The sequence below is a fragment of the Miscanthus floridulus genome, chromosome 11 (assembly GCF_019320115.1).
Source record: "Miscanthus floridulus cultivar M001 chromosome 11, ASM1932011v1, whole genome shotgun sequence".
In the NCBI taxonomy this organism is placed as follows: domain Eukaryota; kingdom Viridiplantae; phylum Streptophyta; class Magnoliopsida; order Poales; family Poaceae; genus Miscanthus; species Miscanthus floridulus.
In genome coordinates this window covers 86,978,700-86,991,624 of record NC_089590.1, presented here as the reverse complement: position 1 = coordinate 86,991,624, position 12,925 = coordinate 86,978,700, and the positions used below count along the sequence as shown (strand labels likewise).

The 12,925-nt window shown below is 45.1% G+C and overlaps 1 protein-coding gene across 1 annotated transcript; it reads left to right on the top strand.

The window, feature by feature from the left end:
• The first annotated feature begins 951 nt into the window (after positions 1-951).
• LOC136493751 (autophagy-related protein 8C-like) lies at positions 952-3,850 on the top strand. The gene is made up of 7 exons (XM_066489897.1): positions 952-1,048; positions 1,169-1,234; positions 1,338-1,392; positions 2,535-2,590; positions 2,668-2,720; positions 3,254-3,372; positions 3,533-3,850. Exons 3-7 carry the CDS (start codon positions 1,353-1,355, stop codon positions 3,625-3,627), a joined length of 363 nt encoding a protein of 120 aa, XP_066345994.1. The 5' UTR covers positions 952-1,048; positions 1,169-1,234; positions 1,338-1,352; the 3' UTR covers positions 3,628-3,850.
• Positions 3,851-12,925: the final 9,075 nt, after the last annotated feature.

Sequence of the window (12,925 nt, the reverse complement as noted above, 5' to 3'; positions counted from 1 at the left end):
ATTATAGAGGAAGAGCCTTCTAAAAAAACCCGCTCTTTTATAGTAGGATGTATATAGATATATAATCATTTCACATGCCATCGTGTGTAAATCTATAGAAACAGAAAAAGTCTTGCTCAAAACTTGACTGAAGTTTGGTACAAATCTGCTTTGGTTAAACTCTACTCCTATCGTTCCAAATTATGGTTCGCTTCAAAGTTTTCCAAAATCAAACTTCTCTAAGTTTGAACAATATTTGATAAAAATACATTACATACAAGTACAAATATATGCACAATTAAGGCATATGTGATGAAAAAACAATGAAATTAATTTGGTGCTGTAGATGTTGATAAAATTTTTGTATAAACTTTATCAACAATAGAGAATTTTGACTTGGAACAAAGCTAAAGTGCGAGCTGACAGCTGAGAGATTAGACCGGGGCAAAGATGTTAGAATCCGAGTTATTTTGGAATGTATTAATTGTGCTCAAAAGGATATCATTAACGAATTGACGGGGATTTCTAAATGTACGTAGTACTCAAAAGAATCACCACAATACGCTCGGAGAAGTTTTTCTACAAAGAAAAATGATGTGACTATATTTATATATTATTGTAAAATTGATAAATACTAATGTGAATAAATTCATCAACGAGGATCCCATTCTCAGTCATAGCCGTGGCAGTTATGAATTTGTACGTAATATGTGAAGATTCTCGGTCATAGCTGTAGCAGTTATGAATTTGTACGTAATTTGTGAAGGAATTTATCAACGAGGATACCATTGCCTATCTTCTATGATCGAGTAGTATTATACGCTGCCTTGCATTATTGGATCATCATGACTTGGGTTTTCTTACGCGAAAGCAGCCGTGCCTGTTTTGTGTTTTCTCCAATCAAAGTTTCCTGGGCGTTACGTTTCGTGCGCGTGTGGGCCTTTACATAAGCAACCCCGATGCCCCCACTCCTTCCCCTACCCCTTTCTTTACCCACCGCTCCGTCTCTCCGCCGCTTGCTTGGAAGACGAAGAAACCCTCCCCCACCAACCCAATCCAGCCAAATCCGGTGAGTCCCGTGCGTTCCTCCTCAGCTCTTCCATCAATCGGCCCAGGTTTCCGCCGATCGGGGGGCTTTCTCTAATCGATCTGGTGTCTGTTTTCTGTTTTTGGTCTGGATGAACTCTAGGTCCCGGAGCAGTTCGCCGCCTTCGTTCGATTCGTTCGCATCCCCCAACGCGGTTCGATCCAACTGGTAAGGTTTTACTTGATTGGTTCTTAGTTTTTGCTGCTCGATCGGCTCGATTGATGTGCGGTTTTCTCGGTGATTTGATTGAGGGATTGGTTGGTGCCTGTAGGCAGGAAGGAGCGTGATGGCCAAGACAAGCTCGTTCAAGCTGGAGCACCCCCTCGGTTCGTATAATGTCCCCCATGCCCCCTTTAGGTTTTCTGATTCTGTAGAAAACCGTTGATATCTGATGCTTGCTTGTTGGGGTTTGGACGGTTGACTACAGTACAAATCGAGGAGGGTAATTTTGCGGATTGGTAGTACTCTGAGGAACGGAGCAGTTATCCATCTAGTTCAATAGACTTGTGAGCAATTGTGATTTGCTTTGACTTGTGGGCAAGCTCCCCTCTCTTCAAAACCTAGCAACTGCAGGTTAAAATATACATATATTGTGCCAAAAATTTTGAGCAGGTTGTGATTATCGTGAGATTATGGTGAGCAGGTTGTGATTATTATGGGATCATGGTGCTGGTGTTGATTGGGTAGTAGTACGTGAGTGCAATTATGTGCTTTGACTTAGTGTTCTGCCATTCAAGTTTATGTTAGATGGTGATATTCAGTAGTTGTACATGATACAAGTGGCTTGTCAATTTGAAAATCCAAACTGATCATTGGGTTTGTCATGTGCGATTTCTGAAGTGGTTCCTTATCTGGAGGATCATATGTTTGAGATTTAATTTATTTATTACTAATTACTAATTTCTATGAATCACATAATACATTTGACTCAGAAGAATGTTGTACCTTGTCAAGACTTTGGGTAACTGTAAAATGCTCTTTAACAGGAAGCTGCAGTTTTGCTTTTATAACTGTATTTGGTATGGAAAGCTTGCTGATGGTTAACAATGTGGTCATGCCCTTGATAAGTTACAGGGCGATCTGATTTTGTTCTTTTGTCCTAAGTTGTTACTGTTTCCTAGTTGAACTTTTACGTTTTTACTACTATCTTTTATTGTTGAATTTACATGAGTTGGTTGAGCTGGTAACCGTCAATTGATTGACATGTGTGCCCTACTTGACCTGGGTAATAGTGGTTTTTCTTCTTTTCCTTATATAAGGAGTTAAGATAAAATTTGCGCTTGACAACATTTGATGACTCTGTTAGTTAGAGTTCTCTTTGCACAAAGACAATTCTATGTCCCAGCTATGATTTCCAACATGTTCTTAGTCAGCTATGGCCTTGTTCCATCATTTCCCTGCAAGGCAATTTAGCTTTTTATTCAGGTTACATAATTGAACACTTAAACTGTCATGCCTTGTGTTACAGAGAAGAGGCAGTCTGAGGCTAACCGGATCAGGGAGAAGTACCCTGACAGAATTCCAGTAAGCTACTACCCTCCTGTATGCTGCTTCTTTGTTCATGATCGCTTTGATCCAATTTATGACAATGTGTAATGCAGGTGATTGTTGAGAAGGCTGAGAGGAGTGATATTCCTGACATCGACAAGAAAAAGTCAGTTCTCAACTTTTCTAAGTTAACCATAACTGCCATACAACTATGCTCAAATCTTTAATTGTTATGAGTTAATGCTAGTGAGATCTCTACTGTTTTCCTGATAATTGATGGTAGTTGGTGCCATCCATTTCGCATTATATTGGTCTGCTCTAATACAAATGTGCAACAGTATTGCATTGTGGTCATGTATGCACATGTATTAATTCTGTTGTCCCAATTACTATATCACGATGTATGGTGTAATGGAAATTGTTTGATAATTGGAACAAATTGACACTACCCCTAATAAACAGGCCTGTTGAATTTATAATACTCCTACTTACTATGGTCTCCATGTTTTTGTGGTCCAGAAAGGCTGGTGATTTTAGTTTCATTTTTGGGATTAAAGGGGGTCCATTACCATAATACCATTCTTGTATGAAAAGAAATGTAGCATTAAAGCACTATTGCACACATCAAAGCGTTATGTGCCGTGTCAGCCATAGTAAGCAATAAGCTGTACTGATTTTCTGATGGCCATCACATTGCAGGTACCTCGTCCCTGCTGATCTTACAGTTGGACAGTTCGTGTATGTTGTTAGGAAGAGAATCAAGCTCAGTGCTGAGAAGGCTATCTTCATCTTTGTGAAGAACACCCTTCCACCAACAGGTCTGGAAAATAAATACAGAAACAACATACTTCTCACTCTGATTTTGCTTCCTATAAGAACTCATGACATTCGTTGAGCATTTGGGGACATGATCCCCATTCTCACTTGATTTTACTTGCATTCTCACTTGATTTTACTTACTTCCTTGTCCTTGTGCAGCTGCTCTGATGTCTTCAATCTATGAAGAGAACAAGGACGAGGATGGGTTCCTCTACATGACTTACAGTGGTGAGAACACCTTCGGGCTGCTCTAGATGGATGGCGCCACACCACAGCTCACCGCAATTGGGTCGCCTTGCCCTTGCTTCCCTACTAATGCCCTGCGCATGCCTCCTGTAAATAAGACTTGCCAAGCAACTGTGTATATTCTGGTTTCCTCGTTGCTCTAAAACCTACCTATCAGATTGTCGTCGATGTAATGGACGTCCTTTAAACCAAGTAATTGACTGGACCTGAATCTTGGGTCGGTATGTGACATCTCCTATGTCAGTTTACGGTTACTGGTCCTTGTAAGGCTGTAACAAGGTCAATCTGGGTCGCAGTATGCCATTGAATCCGATTGCTGTTGCCGTTTTATTGCTTGGCTGCTGGCTGCTACCGACAGCAGCAGCTGATGGAAAAGCTCACCGGCAGGCACGAGGGCCTTGTGTCGCCGGGGTGTAAGAGATGGTGGTGGGCGTGGGTGTCAGGATGAATGCTGGGAATCCTGGGTTCCTTGCGAGTGCGTGGGTGTTAGGATGAATTGCTGGGAATCCTGGGTGCGTTAACAGAGTGTGTTTGGTTGCTTGGCTAAGGGCCTATGCTTCCTTAATCCAGTTTCCTTGTGTTCGGTTGCCTGTCTAAAGCCCAAAGTCTGGCCTAACTAATGCAAAAGACTAAATCCAATTTGGCCTAACTAATGCAAAAGAGGGCCGGGAACGCTCCATCCCACCATTCCCAGACCCGGTCAGTCTCCGTCTGACTCTGCGCGCGCCACCCTCGGCCACCATGCGAGCGTCGTCGCCCCTGCGCGACCTTCCCCAGGCCCTGCGTGCGTGCTATCGAGGACGTCGACGCCGGCCAGGGACGCCGCGAGTGCCCTAACGTGACCTTCCTCAGGCCCCAAATGACCACTACCGTCGCCATGGACCGATGGACGACTCAAGGTCGAGGTCGTCGATCTCCCTACCTGAGCCACCTCCGGCCTCGATGTCTCCCTCTACGGGATCGCAATGTCGCCACGAGCTTGCCCCGCTGCTCCTCCTCGACGATCTGTGGCTACATCGTCAAGCTCCACCGAGCGTCGGCGACTCGTCGGCCTTACCCCGATGCACCCAGCTGATCCGCTTTCGCTGACGAGCGCACCACCAGCCTGATCGCCGTGGTCATCTCCTCCTATGCCGCCACTCGCCAGAGCTCCTCTCTCTCCCGTGATGGCGTGGTGGTGGCGTTGCTGCTGCTCTTCTTCCTGCTCGCCGGTGGTGGCGTGGGCTAGCTGTTCGACGGAATGTCCTTGAGAAGAAAGAACTTCGTAGGTGCTGAAGAGGTGACGTGATGCAGCTAAAACTCACCCACACATGTACAAGATGATTGCATTCAATTTAGCCAGGCAACCAAACAAGATCTAGACAATGCAGGCTTAGCTACTAGTACCGTGAAACCAAACACCAGCCTCTTGCATTGCATACACCAGGCTTAGTTCTCCTAGCTAGGCACTAGCAAGCCGAGCAACTAATCACACACAGAACGTCGCCATTGCCTCTGCTGTGGCTGTGGACGTTGGGGCCGGTCTGTTGCTGCTATTAGCATTTAGGCTGTTGGTACGGCATGGGTTCTGCTCTTCTGGAATTTTGATTTTGGCCGCATGTTTTGATGGCTCATTGCTAAGGATTGCCAGGTTTGCCACTGGGTTAGTGAGTGAAGGCGTACACATTTGAAACCCATTTCTCATCAGCCTGGACAGTCGTGTCCCTACGACACCTGCTGATGGGAAGTTTGAACCTCTCGAGACCTAGCTGAAATTGCAGCAACAGTTCATAGCTAATTGACACCTAGGCACAGAAGTAGGTATTTGATCGTCCTAAGGCTTGGTAAGCTAGAGTGGATGGACCGAGACCAGATCGCTTGGATGGTCCCTTTTGCTGGCCGAGAAAAGGACAATCCAACGTCTATGCATTCTCTCATCGATGTATGCCTGTACAGACGTGGGTGACACACTGTTGCCCGCCAGTAGGCAGTAGCCCGGACAGTGCCAGTAGGAGCAAGTATTATGGGAGCAATATGATATGATGTAGGAGTAAGTAGGCTATGGCTGTGTTTAGTTGTAGGAATTTGGATTTTGGGGTTACTGTAGCACGTTCGTTTTTATTTGACAAATAGTGTTCAAATATGGACTAATTAGGCTCAAAACGTTCGTCTCGCAATTTTCCACCAAACTGTGCAATTAGTTTTTCTTTTCGTCTATATTTAATGTTCCATGCACGGGCCGCAAACATTCGATGTGACAGGTACTGTAGCAACTTTTTGGAAGTTGGAGTGAAACTAAACAAGGGCTATGTTGAGTTGGAGAGAAAAAAAATAAAAGAGGAAAATAGTGTATGTCTAATTATATATATATAACAAAAGTTATGTATTCCTTGGGTTTCAAATTAAATGATAAGATGTTTAAGCTTTTCTAGATACATTGATTTTATTATTATTGTATCTAGACACGGTAATATCTAAATGCATAGCAAAAGTTAGAAAAAGTAAAACGTCTTATAGCCGAGGGTACTGCCATGTACTTACTCACCCGCAGCCTCTTGTTCAGTTAGTTAAGACTTGCAATTAAGAAGTACTCCAATTAGGAGCAAACAGATAGACATCATCGTCCGTGCATCATCGATCGGCGGTACGCAGTGAGCAGTGACGGATCCATCCTCCTCTCCTCTGATTCCAAAGCTAGAGATGCATGCATGCACGCAGGGAGAGACCAATCTCTAGCTAGTAGCTACAGGTAGCGTACCTCGGTACCTGCTGCTTTCTCTCGTGTCGTCGCCGTTGTGCACGGTTGCACGGGGTGCATCCGTGCTGCCGTGCATGCATGCATGCATGGTCCATGCGTCGTACTGTACGCACGCAGTAATTGTACGGGTATCATCTCCGTCCCCTGACTTTGCCATGTGTTGTCAGAATGTCAGCTACGAACGGCTCCACATGCGATGTGCGTCAGTGCGTGCGGCTACTACTAGCACGCAAATCGTTTGTTCATGGAATATATATACTGGTAGAAGTATACTAGGAGACGCAATAATCACGCAACGGAATGGAAGCACATGCCGGTGGTCGTCCAAGCACAAGCAACATGTATATTTTTTTCTCTCACTCACGGCATGTACACCTCGTCCGTGACCATGTTGCGTGACGCTATCTAGCTAAGCTCTCAATCAAAAGGCATACAGTATAGGATCCATATATACTCCCTCTGTCCCTAAATGTTCGTCGCTACGATTTGTGTACCGATAACTTTAGCTCGATTTATAAAAAATATGTGCAATATTTTTATCTTTAAATAAATTTATTAAAATAATTAGATTCAAATATCTATCTAATGATACTAATTATATATCATAAATATTAATATTTTTTAATATATATTTAGTCGTTTCTAGCGACGAAGGGAGTAGTCTATGTAATTATTCCTGCGGTCCGGCCTGCCTCCGGCACGGCCTGGATCGAGTCGGCACTCCGCGCTGCAGCTACGTACACGTCGAAGTCGAATCGACCAAAGCGGCATGCGGAGGGCGGAGGCCACTGCGACACAGCGACAGTGAGATGGCTTACCGGTTACCGCAGCAGCCGGCGATCGAGCCACTGTACGTCGTCAGCAACGTCCCGGCCAAATTAAAACCGGCTGGACGGCTGGTTGCCTGGAAGCATGGTTTACTGCAACGGCCGGCGTCGCGGCACCGGCGGCCGGTGTGACGCCGCTGCCGATGCCGGTGTCATCACACACGCACACGGCAGTCGGTAGTTTCCGTCAAGGCATGCACTGCACACGCTTTTGTCCGTCGCCGCATCCACATGTGCCGACCGATGACCAGCATGCATGGCGCACAACGGCACAAGGTACGTAGAGGCAGGCAGAGAGAGAGGACACGACGCGACGCGACGGCCAAGGCAGAGGCAAACATCCCATGCCATTGCCATGCCTGCAGTCTGTACGTAGTAGGGCGGACGTGCGTGATGGCAAGTTGCTGCTGCAGCGCATTCACCGCGGCTCCTCCCCCAGCAGCAGTGCCTCCTGCCGCTGCCGCCTATGGGAATCCATCTTGAATGCCTCCCGGCTCCATGCACCAGTCCATCTCCATCTCCATCTCCATCTCTCTCTCGCTCGAGGCATCTCGTTGCGATCGAGGGTGTGGGGTGTTTGGGTGTGTGACGAGACTCGCCCTGATCGGCCCCGCGCGCGTCGTCAGTTCAATTCAATGTGCCACTTCAATTCTCCAACCTCGGCCTCGTGCGCCGCCGAAATTACTGTAGATTACTGTAGCGATCATAGTATTTCGTTCGGATTTGATAATAATTGTCCAATCGTTGACTAATTAGGCTCGAAACATTCGTCTTGCAAAGTACAACCAAACTGTGCAATTAGTTTTTGATTTCGTCAACATTTAGTACTCCATACATGTACCGTAAGTTTGATGTGACGGGAAATCTTCTTTTTGTATAGTGCCAAAGTTTAGATTTTGGTGAGCCCTCCTCTTTGTTGGGTTGTTGGCGCATTCACTCGATCGCGGCCTCGCGCTCGTCGATCGCGGCTACCACTCACCTGCACCTAGGCCGGCTAGCTCAGGCCTGCTCCTGTTATATGTAAGGGTGGTGCTAGCTACATAGCTAGCTGATGTGGAGTGAGAGACAAATGTAAAGATTATTTTATACATTCTTATTTTTTTATGTGTTATCGGACTCACATGCTCCTCTTACATGTTCTCAGACTACGTGAAATAGATTAGTTATTTGCTCGTCGCTAGTGACTACTCTTTCTCCTACTTTTTTTCTTGCCACGTCAGATCTAATTAGCCAAATAGCTAACCATTGAGGACGCCCTAGGCCGCACTGTGGCTGCTTCAATTTGGCGTTGCTGTCCGTCCATGTACGTCCCTCCACCATCCATCACAGGTACAACCGTGCTTTGCATGCTCTCCCTGGCCATCTCCCCGTCACTCTTAGACCATGTTTGGAGCTCCTAAGACAAATGAGAATGAGATCTAAATATTTGAACTCTAGAATGAGATTATAGAATCCAACTATGTGCCAAAACCTACTATATACAGATTTTCACTGTACAAACACAATAATCACTATGGAAATGAGGTCCAAACACTACTCATTGTTTTATCCAAATCGACTCTAGATTCTACCAGCCTGTTCGCTTGGCTGAAATCTGGCTGATCTGGCTGGTTTTTTATGAGAGAAAAACACTGCTAGCTGGCTGGCTGATTTGGCTGATAAGTTCAAACGAACAGGGCTATGTTCAGGGTCTCTTTGGAATGAGAGAAAATTTCCTTGTTCCTGTATTTTTCCTGTGAAATAGGAAATATAATTCCCGCGTTCCAAACAAACCCTCACTATCTAGAATCTATAATCCAGATTATATCGTTCGTTGTCTAGCTAGAATTCAAAATCTCACTATAGGAATAAGATCCAAATAGGGCCTTAGTTTATTTTGTTTTGAAAACATGGGACAAGGAGGTAGCCTCTAGCTATCTTATCTAAGAGCAAGTATAATAACAGGCTGTAAGCTGGCTAAATGCTAAAGTAAAGGAGAGAGGGCAGAAGTGGGTTATAAGCTTACAGACGGCTTAGGCAAAAGAACCAACAAACTTTATGAGAGAAGCAAGTGGGCCATGTATTACTAGTAAAGAGCTTACTGCTATATGGATCGGCTGAGAGATGGGTTGTAAAAATTCTTACGGCAAGCAGGTGGCTATATTATTAGCCTTGCTCTAAGTTGGATCGGAGGTGTGGTATATAATGCATGCATTCAACCAGGTCTTGAGTCCTCCTAAATTTGAGTTTAGATATATTTTCTTCTTAACGAAAAACCATCTTGGATGTTAATCACATCCTTCAAAACATACAACCACCAAACTACCGTACCACTTACACATGTTAATATTTACGCTGAGTCGAAGACTCACACTTAAATACACAAGTTCCATTGTAAGGCCAATCTCAATGAAAGTTTCATGTCCCGGTTCCCAATACTCATATACGTTAAAAACAGTGTAGACTTGTTCGCCCTCCTCCTAAAAGTCATTTCACCTCGTGAAACTTTGATTATCCCTCTCTTCATTTATATGATATCATGTCAGCATATTTTTTGCTAAGTTGGTTGTTTATTTAATGGGTGTTAAACTCTACTGAAACTTTTATGGAGACCTGCCTCAGCTCCGGCCCCCCTCCCACACTCGCTCTCCTTTGCATCGCCTCCAACAAGGCCTATTAAAGAAGCCCGTGCCTTCCCCTCGTCCTGCTCTCGCTCTTCTTTCACCTTCCTCCGCATGAAACAAAAGGAGTGCCTTCACGTACTACTGTTGTTGCTCAGCTGTCGTCATTGAGCAAGTTAATTAGTCGTCTTATTAGTGTTCTTCGATTCTCTTTCGCAATGATGACTTGCTATTGATGCGGTTTCTTCCTCGCTCCTTCAATTCGGCTGTGCTGCCGTATCTGCTCCGACGACGTACGTACGCGGTAAGAATGATAGCTGTGCTTTACCGATCCATTGCATCGATTCTCTAGTAAACCTACGGGATATTGACGCGGTTCAATCAGAAAGCTTGCGCTCCAAAGCCCAGGCCGGGGCTCCACTCTTTGATTGAGCCGTGCCAATATCACGTCCTCGCTTTGCCCATATCCTCATTATTCTTAATCCTTTGCCAATTACGTATACCCTGAATCACATCTTCTCGTGATTTTTTTTGGGTGTGTTTGTGGGGTTGTTCTTAACAACTTCATGCTAGAGTTTGTGGAATCTCAAAGCACTCATTTCTCCTGCACGTGCGTTTCTGTTAATAATATATACTTACCCATTCTAATGCTTTCTGTGTACTACCCATGACCCATCCTTCGCTTCTATCTGTGCTAATGTTATTCTTCATCATTTCATCCGGTCTATCTGTGAAATAAGATGATTTACATGGTATGTAGCATTCCTCTCGAAAAGGCGAAGACATTGTATATTTAGCATGATTCTTTGTAAAGCTTCGTCTAGCAAGAGTGACTCTTTTGCACCTTCTCTCTCCTTAATCCTTATATATCATCTTCACGGTGCATCATTTTTTTTGTAGCTAGCACTATAGGCTGCTGAGAGTCAAAGAGTATTCCTGACTAGATTCTTAAGCTGATCGAAGATAGGTCGACGACAGTTGACAACTTAATATTTATTTCATACATGTAGAATGAATTAAAATTTCCCACTCTCATGAGATTTAGCCCTACATCACAATTTCTCGATACTTTTCCCTTGTTTTTCTTTGCATATATATAGCTAACAGTGCGCATAAAGAAATGCTAGAGACACAGTTCTCTTGGAGACCTTCGGCCTAATGTATATCAATTAGAGAAGCAAAAGAGATATACAGTAGTATGTAGAGAGACAAAAGGATGCATGCATATTTACCATCGTTTGTTGCTTACAGCATGGGCAGTTTCTGCAAAACCGAAAGGTGATCATGAACATGCCCAAGGGAGGCCGGCGACGACCGATCTACTACTACTACTACACTGCAAGTCAGCTCAGTGCCAGTGGCCCTGGTCTGTACGTCATAAAGAGTGTAGCTTGAAAAGGGTGCTTGGCTGCTTGCGGTCTGCAGAAGTGCAGAGTGCAGAAAGGGCATCTCGAATGGACAGTTGGAGCAAGCTCTCATGTTTCTGCAATCTGCTTTCCCTGACCTGCTTCATTATCGATCAGCAGAAAGACACTGTGTTTCGATCCCCAGTGTCACAACAAACCACGGACCTCTTGTTTATCTATCTCTGCATTGTTTTTTTTTTGGGGGGGGGGGGGGGGGGGGGGGGTTGAGGAAGTGAGGAACTCTGCATTATATTGTGTATATATCTCGGTGATAAAATTTCGTATGTCATAGTGTACTTCCACATTGCATTGCGTGACGTGCCTCAGCTAGCTCTGCTGTTTTGGGAACCGACGAAGATGTGGTCGTCATGAGTGCCCGGTCACCTAAGTACTGCTATATAGCCAGGCCCTTCATGGACGTAGAGTAGAGCGGCTTGCATGCAGATTCTGATTGCGTATCGGCATGCATATGCAATCTCTTTGAAAAACACATTAGTTTGTTAATGCCTGCATGGTCCTATATGATTTTTGAACGAATAGCTAGGAATGTACGAGACTAATGCCAATTTCTATTATTTATTTTACGAATGAAATGAGCATTATATATATTGTGCTAAATAGGTAGGTGCAGGTAGAATATACTCCGTACGTAGTACTGTGCTACAAATATTCGACACTCTTTAATTTCTCCGAGAATAGCCAGGAGGACTGCGCCTGCGCCTATCTTTATGTAAGAAGAGACACGGATACGTACATATATACTTGCAGAAGAGCGAGACATCTGAGTTGCCCCCCGGCCCTAACTTGTGAAATCACAGTAGGTGGTACGGTGACATTTGAGACGTTTCAGTCCTGGCAGAAGATGATGCAATGCTGGTGGTAAGGTCGTTGAACGGCAGTAGCCAACAACTGTTGGCCGCGGGAAACTGCCGCGCTACTACTAGTAATTTCGTATGTTTTTCTCCGAGCCATTAGCCATATGCGTCGCAACTCTGCTTGGTTTCTTTGCCGAGAGCTATGCTGCCTTGCCGAGCTAGGAACCAGAGTAGGCAAGGCGTTTGGATGTCCAGCTAGCTGATCTCAATTTTTGTGCTGGCAGGCCTTTTCATTGCTGGCTGAGTGCTCGGGCAAGCGTCTCGTTGTTCGAGCCTGGTGAGACGAGGCGAGGTCAGAGCAATCTTCGCAGAACCAAAGCAGGCCAGGTTATCAGGCTTTTTCTTTTTTTTTCTTCTTTTAATAAGGTTTGTTCGGTTAGTATCCGATCCATGAAGATCGAAGGTAATCAGGCTCCTTTGGCTGGCATGCATGAGGCAACGAGTTCAGGGATCAGGGGTCAGGGGTTTAGGAATGAGTAGGACTACTGACTGATAGGATCCAAAGCTGCACAACCTGCAAGTACATGCATGTGGCAGCGCTGCAAGATTTCGTTCGCATTCAGATAAACTGCATGCGGCGTTTGGAAATTACAAGTCAAGATACAGACGAGGTGCGTGGCAGGGAAGCGAGGATCGGATCAGGGCCTCAGTAACTGGTTCAAGGCTAGCTCTACAGGTGGGTGCCGTGGTTCAGGCCTTCAGGGCGAGCAGAGAGCTTGTAGTGGCAAGTTCCACTTGGGTCGTAATATTGTGGCCCAACTGGACTTTCCAGCCCGTGATCCAACCAACAACTATAATCGGAGGAGGAGAATGCAACACCCACTCACCCAGCAAGATTCAATTCTTCACACAGGCACATGC